The following is a 21,253-nucleotide window of genomic DNA, read 5'->3' as shown; positions in this document are numbered from 1 at the left end:
ATGGTCATATATTCATTACATATTTTTTTTAACATTTACATTATGTGTAAATGAAACCAAAATGGTGGTGTAGAGTCTGGCATGGTCCTTAGCGCCTAAACTATGTATTGACTTTTGACACTTAACAGCCACATAGCACAGATAATGTTTAGGGTTGAACATATTCCATTCACACTAACATTGTAAAAATATCGAAATATTAGTCTATGGTAACGATAAGGAATTCGTTAGAGTAGGATAGTTGATATTCGGAGTATTGTCGTATCGTTCCGAATGTATCGTTGTCGATTTTCGAGTAAACTTCAAGGCTCTTGGATGTTTGAGTCCTGTGACGACAGCATGAACGAGTCTGACTAGACCGGATAAGTTGACACACTTCGATCGAGTATTCTCTGGAGACGGTCGCGGCATGGGGTAAAATAAATACGGAGTCTTGAAATCTCGTGGAATTACCAATACTGCAGTCACCTCCAGGTTTACCTTACAAGAATCTGGGGGATATTAATATTATGAATTACTACTCTCATCATTCCTCTGGTGCATCCTTCATTAGTTCGTACTACCGCGTGCAACACAGCGATTATCTTTTCTTTCTGAAGATTTGTTTGACCTGATTAAGACCCACTTTGTAGGTACGAAAAAATATTTATTAAATTTCCAAAACAAATAACAGAGGAGACAGTGTTAAATAGATTTAAATTATTAATGCTATTAAAAATATTGTTTTTTACTCAATACATGAATATTATCAAACAAGGTGGCTACCTGGCACATAATTCATATTATTAACATGTTCGTCAATACATCTGCCTACTCCGAAATTTGTAACATTTGATTGTAAGCTCATCTTTGCAAATAAAGAACTTTGATTTTTCTCGTCAAACCCCAGCTTCCAATCGCCATAAATTGGGATATCAAACTCACCATCTGGAGAAGAGAAACGACACCGATCGGTTTTCAAGGAACCTCTGGTAGTGGCCGAAGTTATGTGCTTCCTTGTTGTTGTGATTGTTTCCGGGACAGAGTTGTATAAAATAAATTGTGTCTAAAGCCGGTATACGGTTGCTATTTCTACATGTTGAAAATATCACGGGTTAAAGTATGAAGTTGCCGATTTGTACTGAAATATTGAAATTCCTTTTTTTTTTAATTTAAGATATTTATTTTATGAAAATAATTACCACTATCCATACATTGCTGCCATCTAATAGAAAGGTCAATTATGCCTTTGCGATAGAACTGTGGTGATCAAGTTTCGATAAATGGGGTGAAAGCAATTAGTACTGCCTTCTGAGACTTTTCACGTAAAAAATTATCCAAATCACGAAAAAAATGGTAGGTAGTCCGTTGGAGCAAGGTCTGGCAAATACGGTTTCTAATTGCAGTTCCTGTAGAGTTACAACGGTTCCTCGTGCTGTATGAGGTCTCGTTATCATGGAGCAATTATGGTGAAGATCGATTCATGAGTCCGGACTGTTTCACTGCTTGTTTTGCTATCATTAGTAACGGCAGCAGACATCTGCCCTTATTGCTTGACCAGATCGGAGAAACCTATAGTGAATAACACCATGCTGAGACCATCAAATAGTTACCATTACCGTTTTATTTGTAAGCTTTGTAGCACTGTTGTGGCGTTTGACCTGGGGTCAGCCTTTGAATTTTTCATGTACGGTTATCGTAAAGAACACAAAGACACTTTTCATCGCATGTCAGAATTCGATGCAATATTCCTTTATTTCTGTATCGATTCAACAAGGCAACACGCGTTTCTTTTAGTTCCGCGTCGGAACGTACTCGTATACGTAAAATCTCAAACCATTAAGGTTCTATGTCAATTCCAAGTACCTATTACAATAAAAAGACAATTTAATACTTTAACCCCTATTATAGTTATTATTTAACTGCCTGGCACATTTATATAGGCTTCTATAGAAACTTGCTCTTTTCTGTCCATCTGGGCCTGTTTTAAACTAATAACCTTGTACCTGACAATTGCTAGGACGGGAATTCTGACGAAAAATAAAATACCAGACAAGCGAAAAAAACATTTTAATGTACAAATAGCTTTCTAATCCTTAAGGATTTAATACGGGGAATGTTCTCAAACACTTACTCTTACAACTAGCAAAACTAAAACAATACTTGAACCAAATATAAACTATTCGCCATTTTAACAAAGAACCATAGCCTTACCATATCACATAGACAGAGCATACACAAACAACCGAAATAGCAATACAATAATTACAAAGCTCCTCTCAGTTGTTTTGCAGAAATGGCATAAAAACAAAACACAGATGTTTATACATATTTTATCTGAACACATCCTTTAAATCCTCTATTAATGATTCTAAAAGTCAGTTTATTGCCAACATTAAAACACCCAATGTCCTATTAACCATTACATCATTCAAGCGAGTGTTGTAATGAAATTTAGTACAACATTATATCAGCCGTTTTTATAATAACACTCCTTTGGATGATATTATGGTTACTAGGACTGGCTGTTTTAATGTTAGCAGTAAGCTAACTGTTCCAGAATCTTTTATAGAGGATTCATAACATTATAGTTGTAAATAAAGCAACTGTTGATAATTAGGTACGTAAAACACTCATGTGATACTATTCCCGCGGCCCACAACCCACATTCGTGTTTTAATACCCCCTTATTACACAACAGTTGCATAAATAACTATTACAATAAAGTACTGTAAAAACGGTAATACTTCTTTGGCGTAGAAAAACAAAAGTAACTTTAAAACTTTAAGATATATAAATGAAATGACGAATCGCTATCTAGACCAGTCGCGACAACGCAACAACGACTGCAATCAACAAAGTGGGCGAGGCAAGAACAGAAGATCCAGAGAGAACCGAATCTCTACGCAAAGCCAAAGAATCAAGCCGATCAGAGATGACTTGATCGTCGATGATTCGAGCCGTTCTTCGTTGTATGCGGTCAAATGGAAGAAGCTGGTACTGGGGAGCACCTGCCCAGAGGTGAGAACAGTACTCCATGTGAGGCCGAATTTGCACTTTATATAGTTGCGGCTTGAAGTACTGTCTCACCCTACATAGGACACCAAGTATTTTAGAGGCCAATTTAGCCTTTTGTGTTAATGTGCCATAAGAAGTAAAACTTTGTTTAAAAACTTGTTGAAGCCACTCCAAAAACTGCGTTTATAAATTTTTTAAAGTATATAAACACTTTAAGGCGCATTTTACTAGCGTTTTGCTTATAATACATTATCATGTTTAAACTAAGTATGAAATCAAAATTTTATTGGTAAATAAAACTCTACTTTTCACTAAACTTACACTAAGACATGATTTTTTATCCAGCTGTATATAAAACTAAATATCAAATATGTACTATTAAAATGTTGGCTACGATTATAAAATGCAATAAATGTATCTAAATTCACACAATAATCAAATTATGTATTCTTATTCTGAGCTTTTATGAGCAACAGTTTCATAATTGAGCTCATAATAAATAGTATAAAAATCTACACTTACGACTAATCAAAGTGTTATCTAAGCTGGTATGCGATATATTAACAAAACATCTAAATTAATCTTACGTTTCAATATAACCACTGAAAAAAACTAGGAACTCGGATATACAAAAACATATACATAACTTAAAGTTAATACGATAATATATAATTTGTTATATAAACTGCTACTTCTGAAGGCTATGTTTTGAATGATAAGTTGAAAGACGCAACGCTTATCGGACTTGAAGTAGTATTGCCGATATTGCGCTCTCTCTCGCACTTGCGAAAAATTCTTTAAAGCTCTTTGCAGACTACGCCATAATATAATAGCATATAGTTCATAGCACAACAATATCGCGCACCACACATTAGGACACGTTCACACTTCACTGTACGAAATATTATTGGGTTACTATACTCAAGTCCTTATTTGCTATACTATATATCACAATTATAGCATAGCGTAGCCTGAAAAGGGCTTTAGAAGGATGCAGTGTTGCGAGATATTATTATATTTTAAGCCCCCTGTAGTATAATTAATCTTTTTCCTTTTTTGTAATATTTGTAGCAGTTTTAAATATTTCAGAATCCTTTGTTTAGCTGTATTTTAAGGTAATTAATGTAATTATTATGTTTACGACTAGAAACTCACATTACAAGAGATAACTAAAAAAAAATATGAAATAAAATTTCTTCAGTGAAAATTAACAAGAATGTAATATAAATTTTCAGTTATATGTTACTAACTAACTTGAATTTGTTTATATGTTAATAACTAGCTTGTAAGTACTCATCAATTTTAGGTACCGCCTGCAATTTCTCATTGTAAAAAATTAACTACTTAATTCTATTCTGCATCGATAGATGGCGTGATCATGGCCTTCTAAATTCCCGCGTCAGTTGACTATTTATTTAAATACCTACGATTTGGGCGTTAAATATTACTTATTTTATTTAGCGATGTAAGCTATCGATTAGAAATGTAGAGAAATTACATGCATATTCATTGAAAAATTATTAAACTGGGTACCTAATTAATAATCATGTCGCATTTACCTTACTTATCACAGGTACTATCGACAAAATTGAATCGTGTGTCTTAATGTCATTTTCCTAAAGTCATAATCGAAATTCGCTTGAAACTTAGATTAATGATTGGTAACTGCTGCGCTCCAACTATATACCGCTTTAAGAACAACAGGTTTTTTATTACGGCAACTATTAGATGCACACAAGCGAGGATTTTCGACACTCAATGGCATCTTTCAAATTTTGAAACATACGCTTCGTATTATTTTACATTGAAATTAATACTTAATACTCACTGATGATATGTGATGCCAGTGTCTTTCTTATTTCTTGTGGTATTATTTTTTTATTTTAAGTTTTACGATGCAACTCAGCATTTTAGTTTCAATTATTGGCAAAGTTTAACAGAATGTGGCACGTAAACGTCACACATTGTTCGAGGCTGGCTCGAGTACGCCCACTTGGGCATAGAATTAGTTGCCGCACTTTGCGACTACGCCTGGGGTATATAGTTGGAGCGCAGCGGAGATCATTCCTAAATTTAAGTAACTGTTATTATTTTATAAGACAGTGACAGTCCACCAATTAATTATTGTCATACAATCTTTTTCGTTGGAAAATAAACTGTTTTTATGATTTTAAAAGACTTATCAGCAAATTGGGTCTTCAATCAATTTTGTCGATGGTACATGACACATTACAATAAACTGTTACATTTATATTTCCGGAGTAGACTAACCGAAAAGTTCTATCGACGGTATTTAACAATGAAACACAACCCTACTTCATTGTAAATAATGCGTTTGTAAGTTGTTTGGAGAAATGATTCGCTGAAGATGATCTCATGAAGAGTAACAACGTATTAATATAAAGATAGGGTAAGTTATTAATTAAAACAGGTTTCTTGACGGCCACAGTGCTATATAATAAGGTGGAATCATGTTTCGCGATTCACACATACATATTTATTTCCAGAAGCACTTTATTTATATAAATCCAGTGTCCTGATGTTTGTTTCCAGTGAACTCCTAACGCCAATGAACGAATTTAAATGGGGATTACTTCATGGAGTGCAGTTTAGTTCAACTTGAGAGATAGGATAGTTTTTATTGCGATTTGGGACCCATAATAATTATTTTCGTTTTCTATGAGAGAATTTATTGACGCACGGTTTGACAGCTCTGCTGTGAAACAATTTCATTATAACAGAAGCATATTTTACGAAATAATTTTTGATGTTATGCAATACTATTGACAATTTCATAAAAACAGTATTTTATTTATTATGTACAGAACAACGTCTGTCGGGTGAGCTAGTATATTATATAGTTTCTGCAGTAGAATAATTTATTATGACAATTACAACATAATATTATAAATTATCATATTATATAATAAATTATACATTTACTACGTTTGGATAAACCGTCCAAAATATACGACGTACCATAAATCATCATATTTATCACTTAGGTACGATGGAGTTGAATTATCTTATGGAAAGTTTATACCGGTATCATACGATGTCCACTAGGGGCTTTGGAGCAATTCTCAGGTTTGGCAACACTCGGCTCAGGGGAGGTCGTGGAAAGCGAAGTCCGCATACAGTTGGTGGACCCGCTGGTACACCTCGTCACAGGACTGCAGCGTCTGGGGCAAGATCGACATCGCTTCCGTCAGCTTATCTTCCGAACCGAATATCTGCAACGTGGCGTTCAAAAGTCTGTTAACTTACCTGCGGTCTATGGTCAATACACTGCTAATATCTCTACTCTGTCAAAGAATATGTAATAATACAAGTATAGAAGTCTCACTCAGCAAAATCAAAGAAATAGGGACTCTTGCAGCCATAAAATAAGGAGGGATTCAGATCGCACAGCGATATTAACCTACATTTTTATTCACCTAGAAGTTGCCTCTCTTTCTATCGCGTGACTCTTACCTCTTCTGACGACATTAGGGTTGTCTTCTTTACCTACAACTGTACCTACCTAGTATAAGTTCATCGTATAAAAATAGCTCAGTTTTTTCTATGATATAAATATGTATGTAACTTGAAATCAATATTCTTCTTTTGTTAAACCTACATTAGTTGTAGGTATGCGTTGGCAGACCACGACATAGTTTATTATTCCTATAAAAGGGGGAACCATTTAATTAGATAGGTAGGTAGGTACATACGAGTTTGAACAGAACCATGACGTCAGCTAGTCTTGTACACGTCAATGACATGACACTTATATAGACAGACAAACATCCGTGACACACCCACAGGCAATATGCGTTGTTTCACGTCCGCCGTTCCGAATTATACTAAATCACTACTCACCGGCTGGTGGTCTACAGCACACCTGTGAATCGACATGTTTAACGCGCCTACGTCACTTCTAGTTTTCTAGCTACTCACTGGAATTTTCAAAGCTACACAATTCACAAATAAAATTTGAAAACAAAATTTTATGAAAAAAGCATACAAGATTTTAACTTGATTTGATTTTTAAGCCACAACCTGAGAGCCTCAGGTTTACTCAGCCAATATTAAGTTTTATTTTACTTAGGGCTTGGCACCGACTTAAAACCTATCAACAGTTAGCACATACAAATATATAATAGTATTTTATTAATATTAAAGGTAAAGGTTTGCATAAGAGGTGTATTAAATTAATTTTTTAGTTAATTGATACTTTTCAGTTTTTGAAGTTGGTTTTTTAAACGTAGTTTTTTTTATTTTTTACGTTTTAGTGTCAGTTAATAATAATATATAATCAACTTGAATGAAAACTCCAAAAAAAGCCGTACACAGAAAACAATTATGACATCCAGGTAGACGAAAATTCTCATATCTATAAATGTTCATAAAATGAAAACTACTGGGCCGAACTATGTAAAATGGCATCTATTTCGCATCAAAAAAAAGAAGAATTATGTAAATCGGATCATAAATCTCAGAGTAATCGGTGTAAATACATAAAAAAATACCGATCGAATTGATAACCTGCTCCTTTTTGAAGTCGGTTAAAAAAAATAAATGCCGTCGAGACAAAAGCCACTGTGAACAATACAAAGCCTTTCGTATATCAATTACACGGTTGAGACGTTTAAAATAAAAATAGCAAGAATTATAAATGAATTACTATCAGTGTGATAAATAGATCACGTAATCATTGAGTTGGGACTCGCGTCGTTTACTATTCATTAGCACACAACTAGTTCGACCTTCAATGTAAACGCCATATTTGCGGATCGCGAATTTAAAAGCGAACCTATTGCAATTTCTTCTGCGTGCGCAAAACGATAAGGTTATGTACTAGTTATTCATATAACTAGCTGACCCGGCAAACGTTCATTTGCCTTATAAATTATTTATAGAGTTAGACCGTTTCTTCGACAATGCAAATTTGCATTATTTTTCTAAAATAAAAGAATTTTTCTAATATAAACAAAGCCTAAGTTACTCCTTATTACATCAGCTACCTGCCAATAAAAGTCCCGTCAAAGCCACTTCAGCCATTTCAGAAATTAGCCGGAACAAACAGACGGACAGACAGGCAGACAAAAATTGTAAAAAATGTTACTTTGGTGAATGGTTAGGTACGGTTAATTCAATATTACTAACAGACACTCCAATTTTATTTATTTGTATATTACATATAACGATACAATGTTATGATTAAAGAACGAAAACACTTACAACGCTATAATATGGCTACTGCAAAACGCCCGTTCAAGCCTAGAGCGCATTCCTACCTTAAAGACCGGCAAAGCATCCCTTTACCCTGGTGTAGTGAATTGGCGGTTTCCTCACCCCGTCCTATCACGTGAGCCTTACACCCATTTGCTCATTCTTATATATAAAAAAAACATCAACAACTTCGTGTTTCTATAGTTCCGTACCTCAAAAGGAAAAAACAAAACCCTTATAGGATCACTTTGATGTCTGTTTGTCAAGACCCTTTACCTCGGGAACGCGTATAGAGTTGATATTAAAACTTCTATACTCTCATTGAAGCTGTGAAAATATCAAACCTATAAGTTAAAACGTAAAAAAGACACGACCGTTTATGCTGCAGTAAACGTATGTATATTTCGACACTCTAATCAAATCAAAATATTTTATTGCAAGTCACATTTTACAATAGGGTGGTACACTATATAGGGAGACAATATGTGACGCCGTGCAAGGGCACAACAATTTTTTACATAATATAAATAAGTCTTATACATTTTATACATTCTTATGATATTAAAAATACAGACAATACCACTATTATTATAACTAATTATTTCTATATAATAACTTATTCTCAGACTTAGTGTACTTAAAAAAATCGGGTAAATCGTAGAAGCAATTTGAAACTAAGAACTTTTTAAGATGTCTTTTAAATAGAGAAGGCTTCTCTTTATTTTTAATTTCGGGATGTGATTATAAATTTTTATTGCCATGTGGGCTCGATGACACTAATGACATACTTTTTTTGGGGTATTTTTTATTTGTTTAAATTTCTATTATTTCGCTTGTTATTTGGTAGCGTTGAGTATAAGTCTGAATGTTTTTTAACAAATGCTTCTAGAATCTAAATTGAAGTAAGAGTTAAAACTCATAAGCATATGTAAATATATACGGAATTTTCCAATGACCTGGAACTATGAAATTTGGCAAGTAAAAAAAAGTAATGGTACCGTCTTATACAAAATTCTGAATCCCATTACTTAGCGAGGCATTAAGGGGAATGTTTATGAAGGGCGGTGATACTACAAATTAGGTTTTACAAGTGGTTACCGTATAAACTTGAGTCTTCTCGTGGTTAAATTGAACAAGGTTAATTTTATCCCATTCCGCGACCTTTTCAAGAGAAGATTCAATCAATTCAATGTATGTGGACCGGGCCATAGCAGAACATCTTTTGGGGTTTTGTGCACCCACATATACTCAACTGAGGAACACTATATTCAAAGATTAGTTCAGGAGGCCATTGAGATCTGGAATTCTGTTGTGTAGGCGGAGAATTATAACAGTACCTCCCGTATATGTCATTACCGGTACTCATCGACGTTATACCCTTACGGCCGTTCCCAATATACTATCTATAGATAGAGATAAATTACTATCTAGAAGGTTATTAGCTGTCAATAATCTGAAGCTGTCCCAATATACCCGATAAGTCATTCTTATCGCCTTATATAGGAACGCGTCAATTGCAATTTCCATACAAACTTCTATCGCTGGTAAGCTATACGTCTTTCCATTGACAGAGAGCGTGTACGGATAAGGTGAGTTACCGTCGATAAGTTTATTGGGACAGAAATTTATTGGCGGCGACGTGGGACGGGTCGTTCCCTTCCCTAAAATATGATCGAGGGAGGCGATGGCTGGCCCATGCGTCCTGCTCGTGAACGGGCGCTACTTGCGGTGGCAGGATAATCCTGTAGCCGGAAACTCTACCTCATGGTTTTAAAATTAAAAATTATATTTCTTATAATTGCTAATAAAATTTTTGCATCTACTGTACCATGGCCTAGTATTATTGTTGATACAGTAGTAGTCGGCCGTGACTGTACTCAATACACAGAATACCTTTATTTATTTATGGTGTGTGTGGATGATGCAGCTACTGTACTCAATAACTTTTGTATTGAAATAATTTTTGACTTACTCGTGTAAGACATTGACTATTTGACGTTTGAGTGTGTTTGTTGCATCATTTTACATATTATATTGTAATTGAAATGATTTGTAAATCGATGTAAATGTAAATCTTGATATAAAAGAGTGGCAATGAGTTTCTTGCTACTTCTTCTCATTAGGTCAACCTTTTACTAAGTAGCGGTAGATTCAATAAGAATTTTTTTTGACATTCATAAGACGTGTCATTTACGTGAATTAACTGATTTTGATTTGATTTGATTTGAAAGAAAAGTCAACGATAGTTACGATTTTTATCTCATGTAAGAGATAGACTGAATATTGGGAAAAATAGATCTTATTTAAATATCCAGTTGTAATTGTTTGCGATATATTGTGATTATTACCTGACCTATTACAATATGCCGTGATGGCTGGACCAATGACCATTGCATTGAGTACGCCGTGCCCGCTCACCGCAGTTGGTTAACTTAATTGTTTGCAATGCGAATAAATTATTACTAGGATATTACTTCGTAATGTCGATGCCCGTAGTAGGTAATCATGATAGACTCCGGCGGGAGGCTCCTTTGCACGAGATGTCGGCTAGATTATTAGTACCACAATGGCGCTTATTTCTACCGTGAAGCACTAATGTGTAAGCATAACTGTGTTTTGTTCTGAAGGGCGCCGTAGCTAGTGAAATTACTGGGCTAATGAGACTTAACATCTTATGTCTTAAGGTGACGAGTGCCATTGTAATGCCGCTTAGAATTTTTGGGTATTTTAAGAATCCTGATCGGCACTGCATTGTAATAGCCAGGGAGTATCAATTACCATCAGCTGCTCGTCTCGTCCTTTATTTTCATAAAAAAAAAACTTATTAAGAGACTGACAAAGAAAGTGGAAAGATACAGTTTATGACAATAACTTCAGCTGGTTTGTGATAATGACGCTTTTATCAACGTCATTAAAGAAATACCGGGAAACCCGAATATCCTCAATGCATGATAAAAATTATCAATAAGTTCTATGGTTGTTTTCAATTATATTCAAGAATGTTCGATAAATAAGTACCTAATGACTGATTAAACAGAGTTAGGGTTGATAACCTCATCAAAACCACTACTAAGTTATCCTTTAATTAGCATCCCTTAATTAAAATAACTTCGACCGCGTTCGACGCAGAGCAGCTCGAATTGTGAGGGATCTAGTTCTCTGTGAACGGCTGGATCCTTTGGCGTTGCGTAGAGACCGCGTCGCTACATTGTGTGTCTTCTACCGCATTTAACACGAGAAGTGTTCCGAAGAGCTTTTTCACCTGATTTTTGCCACCGAATTCCACCTTTGCACGACACGCCACAAATTACGATATCATCCTCACAATCTGGATGTGTGGCGGTCCTCCACAGTGCGGTTTTCAAGAACCTTTCTTCCACGTACTACAAAGCTGTGAAATGAGCTTCCTTGTGCGGTGTTTCCGAGACGATACGACATGGGTACCTTCAAAAAAAGCGCGTACACTTTCCTTAAAGGCCGGCAACGCTCCTGTGATTCCTCTAGTGTTGCATGAGAATGTGGGCGGCGGTGATCACTTAACACCAGTCGTTTGTCCTCCTTTTCCATTAAAAAAAAAACATTTTGTTCTATAAAAGTAACTATTTTATTAATATTATTTTTCTGTTCACTTATCGCTATTATCAAATGATCATAATTTAATCAAAATTATATGATAATGTACATTTTATGTATTATGTGTATTATAGGTTTAAACGATAAGATATGAACCTACATCACACGTAAGATAACAATCAGAAAGTAATTTTATAATGCAGCATATTATCCTATTTTATTATGTATACAAGGTGGTTTTTTGAGAAGGGCGGTGATGGCCAATAAACTACGAGACTTAGAGGAAAGTCGTGAAGGGAGTCATGCCCTCGATTTATAAGAAACGTATGACTGAATATTTAATTTTTTAAATTTCTTTAACTTTTCACACGGACGAGTAAAAAAAGAAGGACAAAAACAAAAGAGTGATATTAGCAAGTGAAGCACCGTTATGCTAGTGTGTGTGCGGTTACGGGGGATACTAGTTACACAATTTTTTCTCCCTTAAATAATCATATATGGCCACAAATACTTATATAGTATCGTTTTTATACTTTTTCACAATGCACGAGGGCATTTTTTTAAATATTTTAGTAAGACACAAACTGATCTGTCACAGACGATGACAATTCTCATAATGGCCTATCGGCCTGTAGTAGTGTAAGTGTGTGCGTGGGGCTATGTATTTATACGTTAATCGGCTTGTTTTGGTGCTACACTGTTATGTAATCTGACACGGAGTCCTTATTTTTTTACTAGTCCGTGACTTTTCACAATAATCGACCCGAATGATTTTTCAAAAAAAAATACAGCCTGTATTATTTAACCAATATACTCTGTTGCTGATAAGGATCAATCTTTGCAAAAATATGTATCACAAAAATTAAAGCTAATAGAAATTTTGTACAAATTGCTTTTAATATCTCACTTTTACCTAACTAATAAGTTGCTCAAAATGGTTTCCGTTGACTCCAATGCATAAGTCTATATACGTCTCTATGAAGACCTTACTGCATTTTTTACCACGACAGAATTTATCCTCGACCATAGCAACAAAAAAAGGTAAGATTTCTAACAAAAATTCTGAATCGGAGGTGAGTTTTCTTCCGTGTAAAAATAATAAAACAGAAAATTTGGTATTTCCTTTCATTTTTAGTAATACCTTTCTTTGCAAAAGTTAGGTTAAAAAAGGCTAGTTGCATATCACTTCTATAATAAAGTCCCAGCCACTGTTCAGGCATTATCTATAAATAAATTTAAATGTTTTATAAAAAAAAATGGCCCTGTCGTAAATCCTATTACTCCACTGCTGAATATCTAAGTGATCGGACAGCCTGGGACTAGATTGTGATTATTTTATAGCGATAGAAATGACTGTACAATATTGTATATTTTTATTGAAAAGAGCACAAAAAAAGGATGCTGGAAGAGTTTCTTGCGCCGCTTCTTCTCTCTCAGAGTGCCATTAATTGTTTCCGAAGCGGTAGTAGTATCTAGTAGTTATTAGAAATGACATCAAAAAGAATTCTAAAGGAATCAATTTTGAGAAAATAAATGCCTTTTATGCCTTTTACAGCGGCGCCTTTTTCTGCCATCAGCATTAATTTGCAAGCTTTGTTTTTAAGGTTCCGTAGCCAAGTCCGTGTAAGTCACAGTAACTTTTTTCCACAACCATAAGAACTATACAGTTGAAACTTGGTACGGATTCTGTGAACCGCATTAACATTTTTACACAAAAACAGAAAAAAAAAACAATAAATTTTGGGGGTTCTCGATGCTTAGAACTGAAACTCAAAATTTTTTTTTCATCAAACCAATACGTGTGGGGTATCTATGGATAGGTCTTCAAAAATAATATTGAGGTTTCTATTATATTTTTTTTTCTAAACTGAATAGTTTGCGCGAGAGACAGTTCCAAAGTTTTTTCACTTGTAGGACGCCGTAGCTAGTTAAATTACTGGACCAATGAGACTTAACATATTATGTCTCAAAATGGATAGTGAGATAAAATAAATAAATAAAAAACGACCTATATAGCCGAGTGGTTAGCGACCCTACCTACTAAGCTAGAGGTCCCGCGTTGGAATCCCGGTAGGTGCAAACATTTATATGATGAATATGGATGTTTGCTTCAGAGTCATGGATGTTTATATGTATTTATGTATGTTTAAGTATATCGTATTAAACATATCGTTGTCTTGCAACCCACAACACAGGCTATATATGCTTAACTTGGGGCAAGATAATTTGTGCCAATATTAATATTTAAAAAAAGGCGTAATTAATGTGATGCTGCTCAGAATTTAGGGTTTTTCAATAATCCTGAGCGGCTCTACATTGTATTGGATAGGGCGTATCACTTACTATCGATGAATGTCTAGCTTGTATCGCCTCTTATTCTAATAAAAAAATATCCACATCTTTAAATACACAATTTCTCAAAAGAGATCGTTACTTGTGGTAAGAACTTAACTTCCATCAATCATCATCAAACTTAATTATTCGTTCAAGTTTTTAAAGCTAATGTTTGTCAGTACTATTGAAAATTACATAAATGTTTTTTTGTTACGTTACGTTACGGCACTCGAACGGTTAGCTCAGTTGGTTAGAGCACCGGCACGGAACGCCGGAGGTCGTGGGTTCGAGTCCCGCATCGGTCATAAAATTTGGTGAATTTCAAATTTTATTTGTGTATTAATTCAATTCGTATTGTCATCGTTTTGCACAAGTCCCCCAATATCCGGACTGTTGCAAGCGTTAAGTTAAGGTTCTAATTAAGTTGTACTATTTATAAAAAAAAGTTTACACAAATAAAATTTGAAAAACAAAATTTTATGAACGATGCGGTATTCGAACCGACGACCTCCGGCGTTCCTAGCCGGTGCTCTAACCAACTGAGCTAACCGTTCGAGTACCGCCTCGTTACAAAATTCTGCTTACATTGTTCAACTCTCAGGTTGTGGCTTCATTTACAGGATCTACTTTACAGTTGATAACCTGCTCAACCCCAATATTTGCATATTAGGAAATTGACATGAGATGTCGCTCTTGTAAATCTAAACAATATGTTATGTTTTTAAAGTGATAACCCTCACTTCTAGGATTAATACACAAATAAAATTTGAAAAAAAAAATTTATGAACGATGCGGGATTCGAACCCACGAAAAAAAATTTAAACTGATAAGGAAGCAGACAGTTTGACATAATTAGGGCTGAACAATGTTTCCTAGCGAAATTGAAGTGGCAATGGGCAGGGTGCATAGTTAGTAGCAGTAAAGTCCTCGACCACGTACCGGAAGACGCAGCGTTGGTAGGCCCCCCCACAAGATGGACCGACGATCTGGTCAAGATCGCCGGAATAGGTTAGATGAAGACAGCGCAGGACCGACTGTCTTGTAGATCTTTGGGGGAGGACTTTGTCCAGCAGTGAATGTCTTCCGGCTGATAATGATGATGATAAATGTTTCCTTGCAGTGTTTTCGCTTACACATCGTGTATCTACAATAGTGACATTGAATGTACGCACGGGTACTTAACCGTAATCATAAAAAAAATACAATCACCTAAATAAATCAATTTTAAATACTATCTATAATACATATATATTGCTATGGGGCAACGCTGCCGATATTAATACAATATTTGTGCTGCAGAAGAGGGCTATTGGCGCTATTTATAACCTAGGTCCTATAGAGAATCATTGAGAGCAAAATTCAAAGAAATTAACATCTTGACTGTTGCTTCTCAATATATTATGTGTATATATATGTATGTTCATAGGCACAAAAGTGAATTTGCCAGAAACTGTCATAACCATAATGTTAACACCAGGAACAGACATAAACTGATGATGCCTAAACTACTCGGCTAAGTCGAGTTAGTAAGTCTTTTGTGTGGCGATGTATATTCTTTACAACAAGATCCCAGAAAATGTTCAAAACAAAAGTACTACGTTATTCAAAAGAATTGTTAAAAAACGTTTGTGTGGTAAAGGTTACTATAACATAAATGACTTTCTTAATGATACCACAGATTGGGAATGGAGTGACCGCCCTCAGGCTATTAAATAATAAGTTTAATTGTACAATATTACTTTGTAAACACATTTATTCGATGAAAAAAAAAAGGCCCGCTGAGTTTGTTGCGCCCATTCTTCTCAGGTCTGAGGCATTCATTTTGGAATGGGTGGTAGTTTTTTGACTTTCAATAAGTGATGTCACATCCTATTTTGAATAAAAATATTTGAATTTGAATTTATCATTTCGGAACAACCTGTAAGTAATCTAGAAGCCACGCTAGCGTAGGCAACGACTCCTACTTACCTACTTGTCCCACGCCAAACCGCAGCCGTCCAGAGCCCGTCCAGGAGTAGAACCTCATCATCAATCATCCTCATCATATCAAACTATACATTCGAAATAGCAATTCTGGAATGATCTGAGCTGGTTGGTATAAGAAGACGAATGAACGCGCATAATGGCCCAATCAAGAGTATCAGTGCATTAATAACCCAGGTAAACTATATATAAATAAAAAAATTATCATACCTTTTTCAATAAATCAGGTCTTGAAGGAAGAGCATGCATAGCTAATGTAGCTGCCTTCCGTATGTACCACGGATGAAATTCAGCCAGTGTCTCGTTGTAAGAGCCTTGGCATGTTGTACAAGTGTTTACTGTTTCTTCAGCATCACTGATTCGCTTTAAGAACAAGCGAATAAAGTCTACAAACAGAAAATCATTTTTGAATTTGACATTGTATCTGTTTCTGAATAATCAATAAATAAATTTAAATCTTTTATTAAACGCAGACTTATGTCGAAGGCTTATTACAGTATTGAAGATCACGTAAACAATATTACAATGTGGAATTGAATATGTATTATAGTTGTTTTTTTTTTATGGATTTTATAGTTCAGCCTTGTATTGTTTTACTGGTTTGCATTATTTTAAAAATATGTATATGTTTAAACTTTTATATAATTAAATAAACAATTCAGATACATAATCTGAATTGTTTATTTAGTGATTGATTTAGATAACTTTGACAATATTTATGTCAGTAAAATATTTTTGACTTTGACTTTAAAAATTGTTCAAATGCATGAAGAATGAAGTACCTACCCACTTATATCCCATGATAACCAAAGGGCAAGCTACACTTAATAAGTAACTATAAAACTGACGATCTTCACTCATTTACTAGAAACAGCCACTGAGCTTCCTTGTGTGTTCTTCTGGGACAATATGACATGGGTACCTTACAAAAGTATACAATGCAGGTGAATGTGGTTGGTGGTAATCCATATGCCTTGTTTTTTCTCTTTTCGATAAGAAAAATCGTACGGGTTACATGTTGTTAACCAATCAACGTCGCCTCCAATACCAGAGGAATCACAGGAGCATTTCCGGCGCTTTAGTCCCAAATATTATCGAGTTCAAACCAAGGAAGGTCATTTCACAGTTTGGCGTACATGCTAAAAAGTTCCATGAGAACAACACATGAGAATGTACAAGGCATACAAACCTTTGTTTCTTTTCCTCTTCTATTCAGTAAAAAGTTTACCCGGAAATAAATTTTCAATATAAAATGTATTGTAAGTATAATTTTCGTCACTAATAACTCGATATTCATTTTAGAAAACTCAAATAATTTTTTACTTTCCACAATAATATAACGAAAGAAAAGCTAATTCATCAATCATTTGCTTGAGTCACATTTTTATAATAGGCTAGCAGGGGCACAATAAGGCTCTATTAGTGGTCCAGTTTCAACCAACAAGCTTTTCATAAAATCATTACAGAAAACCTTAACCTGTTAAAAAGGCTTTCATTTTCATAGAAATTACTACACAACCAAAGGTTTTATATATTTCATTTTTATTTGATGGCATAGACTTGATATGTTAAAATTATTTTTCGATGTAAAAAAAGCCACTACCATAATTGTGTTGTGTTGGTACTAACAATGTATTGATATAAATTAGAACAAGCGAATAGTAACAATCATTATCCTCACATATTATTGGAGGAACTGGCTTCTATCATTATTAACCATAAACATGAAAACAAACTTAAACATATTATGCCCACTAATTGACTAAGTTGTGTTTTTGGGTATGTCTGTGGGGCGATGTAAATGCTTTAACAAAAAGATTTCACAAAATTATTACGAAATTCAAAAGAATTTTTAAAAAATGTTTGTATGTAAAGGGTACTATAACATAAATGTTATTCTTAATAATACCACAGACTGGGAATGGAGTGAATATCTTTAGTCTATTTAATTATAAATTTTATTGTACTATATATAACATATTGTAACTAAACTTAAAGAAAATGCCCACTGAGTTTCTTCTTCATACTATTTTGACAGGGTGGTAATTTTTTACTTTCAATAAGTGATTTTAAGTCCTATTCTGAATATAAATATTGTAATTTGAGTTATGATATCAGTGATGTGAATTCAAACATTTAATTTTATGTTATTGTTTTGTTTCTAATGTTGTTCTTCTCTTTCTTCATTTGCTTTTGTTATTGATTTTTTTATATATACAACATGACCTTGGTTTTGTTGCTGAGTTTTGATAGTATTATGCTATGTATAGATAAAAATGAATGGAAAAATAAGTGTAAGGCTTTCTAGAATTGGTTAAAATATAGCAATAAATGTTAATAATTATGTAAACATTTGATTTTCAGGACATTTGGTAAAAATCTAATATTGTTTGGCAGGAGTTGGAGTGAAAAGGTATTTAAGCCAATAGGCGTTATAAGAAGATACTGTGTATTTATGGAGAAATTTCAAAACCAAATCTTGTGGCATATGACCCAAATGGCATGATAATTATGTATAGTGGGGAGACTTTAAAATTTTTCAAAGACGAAGCTTAGACTTTGATAGATTAATAAATGAAAAAATTACAATTATTTTGTGGTTTTAATAATTTTAACAGCAAATGGGCTCAGAAGAAAGTTAAGTTCACCCCCCACTGATTGCATGTGTACAAAAGGCAGTACCACTACAAATCATAGGTACTTGTTTTACTACAACATCCTATCCCAATTTCTTACACGATTTAAGTGAGTTCTTGACAATAATAAACTAAAATTAAATTTGTAACCAAAACTTATGAAAGATGCGCTACGAATTTTGTTTACAAATTTAATTTAATTAATCAGAGAAGAGAGGGATATCACTTTATAAATAACAAATAATTCATTGGAAAAATAAACTTAATGTCCTTAAAACAAAGAAAGTAGTTTACTTAACATACCTAATCCTCTGTGTAGTCGCAACATTGTCCTTGATCCAGACACAAAATCATTCTTTTCATACAGATTTGTCTCTTTTTCATACTTCATCATTTTCTTAAAAGATTCATAATAGATTGAGGCCTCTCCCACTCTAAGCTTCTCCATAATTTTAATTTTACTCCTTACATCGCTACTTACGAAGGAAAATACTGTCCCAATTAAGTTCAAGAATCTAAACAAGAGAATTTGTATGAATACTAAAAACATATGGGACACATAAACTGATTAACTATAAGTTTATACTTACTTTACTAGTTCATTGTAACCATCTATATATGATTCAATTTCAACGTCATCATCATCCTTTAAGCTTTTTTTAAAGCTTTCGTGTACATACAATAGATCTAAGGTGTTCTCATTTGACATTTTCCTTTAAAATTTTGTTTAATTTCCACAAACACAACAAACCAACACCTCGTCGAACACCTCTTGCCGAACTGATGCAAAGAGAATTTAAACACTACGTTCAAACTGATTTTTTAAAATTATTTTGACATTTGAAACATAATGTCAGATGTCTTTTTACGAACGTTTGTCACCAATTATCTGTTAGGTACACGTTGGCATTTGGCATAAAAGAGGAAGCAAAAAAATATATTCTTTTCCTTTTCTGATACTGCACATTTTAAACATTATTGATATAATGTTTATTTTGGTATAATCATGGTTGATTCTTCAGCCATTATGTAGATTCTAGTTCTTGAATAAATCTGTAAATATATTACGTTGTACAGTTATCATCTTAGAATATTAACACTACTGAGTATTGCTGTCATCTCAGGTCTGGCTCACCCCAGTATCAGTTCGATCCATTTAACTGCTTGCAACGCAGACGAGTAAGAATTGTCGGGGACCCTCTGTGAACTGTTGGATCACATGGCGTTGCGTAGAGACGTCGTTTCATTGTGTGACTTCTCATTTATCACGGGGACTGGAGAGTGTTCCGAAGAGCATTTTCACCTGATTCTTGTGAGAGAATTCCACCTTCGCATGACACGCCACAAATTAGAATATCATCAAATCATAGAATGTGTGGCGGTCCTCCACAGTGCGGTTTTCAAGGAACTTTTTTCCACGTACTACAAAGCTGTGGAATGACGATGCGATATTACAATACCTTCAAAAAAGCGCGTACATCTTCCATAAAGGCCGGCAACGCTCCTATGATTCTGGTGTTGCAAGAGAACGTGGGCGGCGCTGATCACATAAGACTAGGTCCTCCTTTTCCATAAAAAAAACGAATGTCGCTAACGTCAGAAAATTTTAGGAACCAACTTTACTTTCACTCTCATCATTTTTACATAAGATTTTTTTACACAAGACAAGTGCTGACCCGACAATACCCCGCGCCCGCTCATTGTATGATTGAAATGTCATGGAATGAATTAGTTGTATTGCTAATTTATAGGCATTTCTAGGTAAAAATAAGTCACCAACATTATATACTAACTTAATAATCTTCTCCGAAACACGCTGCATATAATGGCACAAGAATTATTCTGATCGGTTCAGTAGTTTTCGCAGTATAACCGAAGGAAAACACCAGCCATACATTTAGTAGTACAATATAGATTCTTGGGATAGACTCTGACGTCACAGAAACCCCGCGCAAAATGGCGCGTTTGAATAGCCGAAATATCTTGCTGGGAAAGAATATTTATTTTTTAATTGAATAATAATGTTTTTATCTATAATTTGATGTGTTTGATAATTTTTAGGATGTAAAAAATTATATTTAAGTATTTTTAAAATTCATGCATATACCCTACTACATGAGCTTAAAGACGTTACGGTAGATGACTCAAATATCCGGATAGCAAAAATCAGCCGAATATAGTTAATTAGCCCCTAAGAATTGAGGATTTCTGTTACTTTGTGATTGATCCCATAATTCTACTCGTCAAACCACCCTTGAAGTATATTCTTTCAAATAAAAAAAGGATCATTAAAATTGCTTCACGCAGACGAAAGTTCTGAGGTAACAAACATAAAAAGAAATAAGAAACATTGTACAGAGTACAAACTTTATGTGTAAATAGTTTTATCATGTAAATTGGAAGGAGTTTGAATAACGTGGTTTGTATTTTATATATTTTGATAGCACTGACACTGAGTAAGTGAGTACACTCAACACTGTACACTGTACAGTACGTTAACTTTAGAGTAAAAGTGT

The 21,253-nt window shown here is 34.3% G+C and overlaps 1 protein-coding gene across 2 annotated transcripts; it reads right to left on the bottom strand.

Annotated features, from left to right (window-relative positions):
* Positions 1–2,032: 2,032 nt before the first annotated feature.
* LOC126978015 (ceramide-1-phosphate transfer protein) lies at positions 2,033–19,507 on the bottom strand. 2 transcript variants are annotated; one of them, XM_050826749.1, is made up of 4 exons: positions 19,328–19,507; positions 19,041–19,252; positions 16,312–16,487; positions 2,033–6,230 (listed from the first exon to the last, which is right to left on the bottom strand). In XM_050826749.1, the coding sequence occupies exons 1-4, from the start codon at positions 19,444–19,446 to the stop codon at positions 6,102–6,104; spliced, it is 636 nt and encodes a 211-aa protein (XP_050682706.1). In that variant the 5' UTR covers positions 19,447–19,507; the 3' UTR covers positions 2,033–6,101. The 2 variants fall into 2 exon arrangements, with proteins under 2 accessions (XP_050682706.1, XP_050682707.1); XM_050826750.1 differs by lacking the exon at positions 2,033–6,230 and having other exon boundaries at positions 16,306–16,487.
* Positions 19,508–21,253: the final 1,746 nt, after the last annotated feature.

The sequence above is a fragment of the Leptidea sinapis genome, chromosome 46 (assembly GCF_905404315.1).
Source record: "Leptidea sinapis chromosome 46, ilLepSina1.1, whole genome shotgun sequence".
Lineage (NCBI taxonomy): Eukaryota > Metazoa > Arthropoda > Insecta > Lepidoptera > Pieridae > Leptidea > Leptidea sinapis.
Note: the sequence above shows the minus strand (reverse complement) of the source record. Positions and strands in the feature narration are given on the sequence as shown.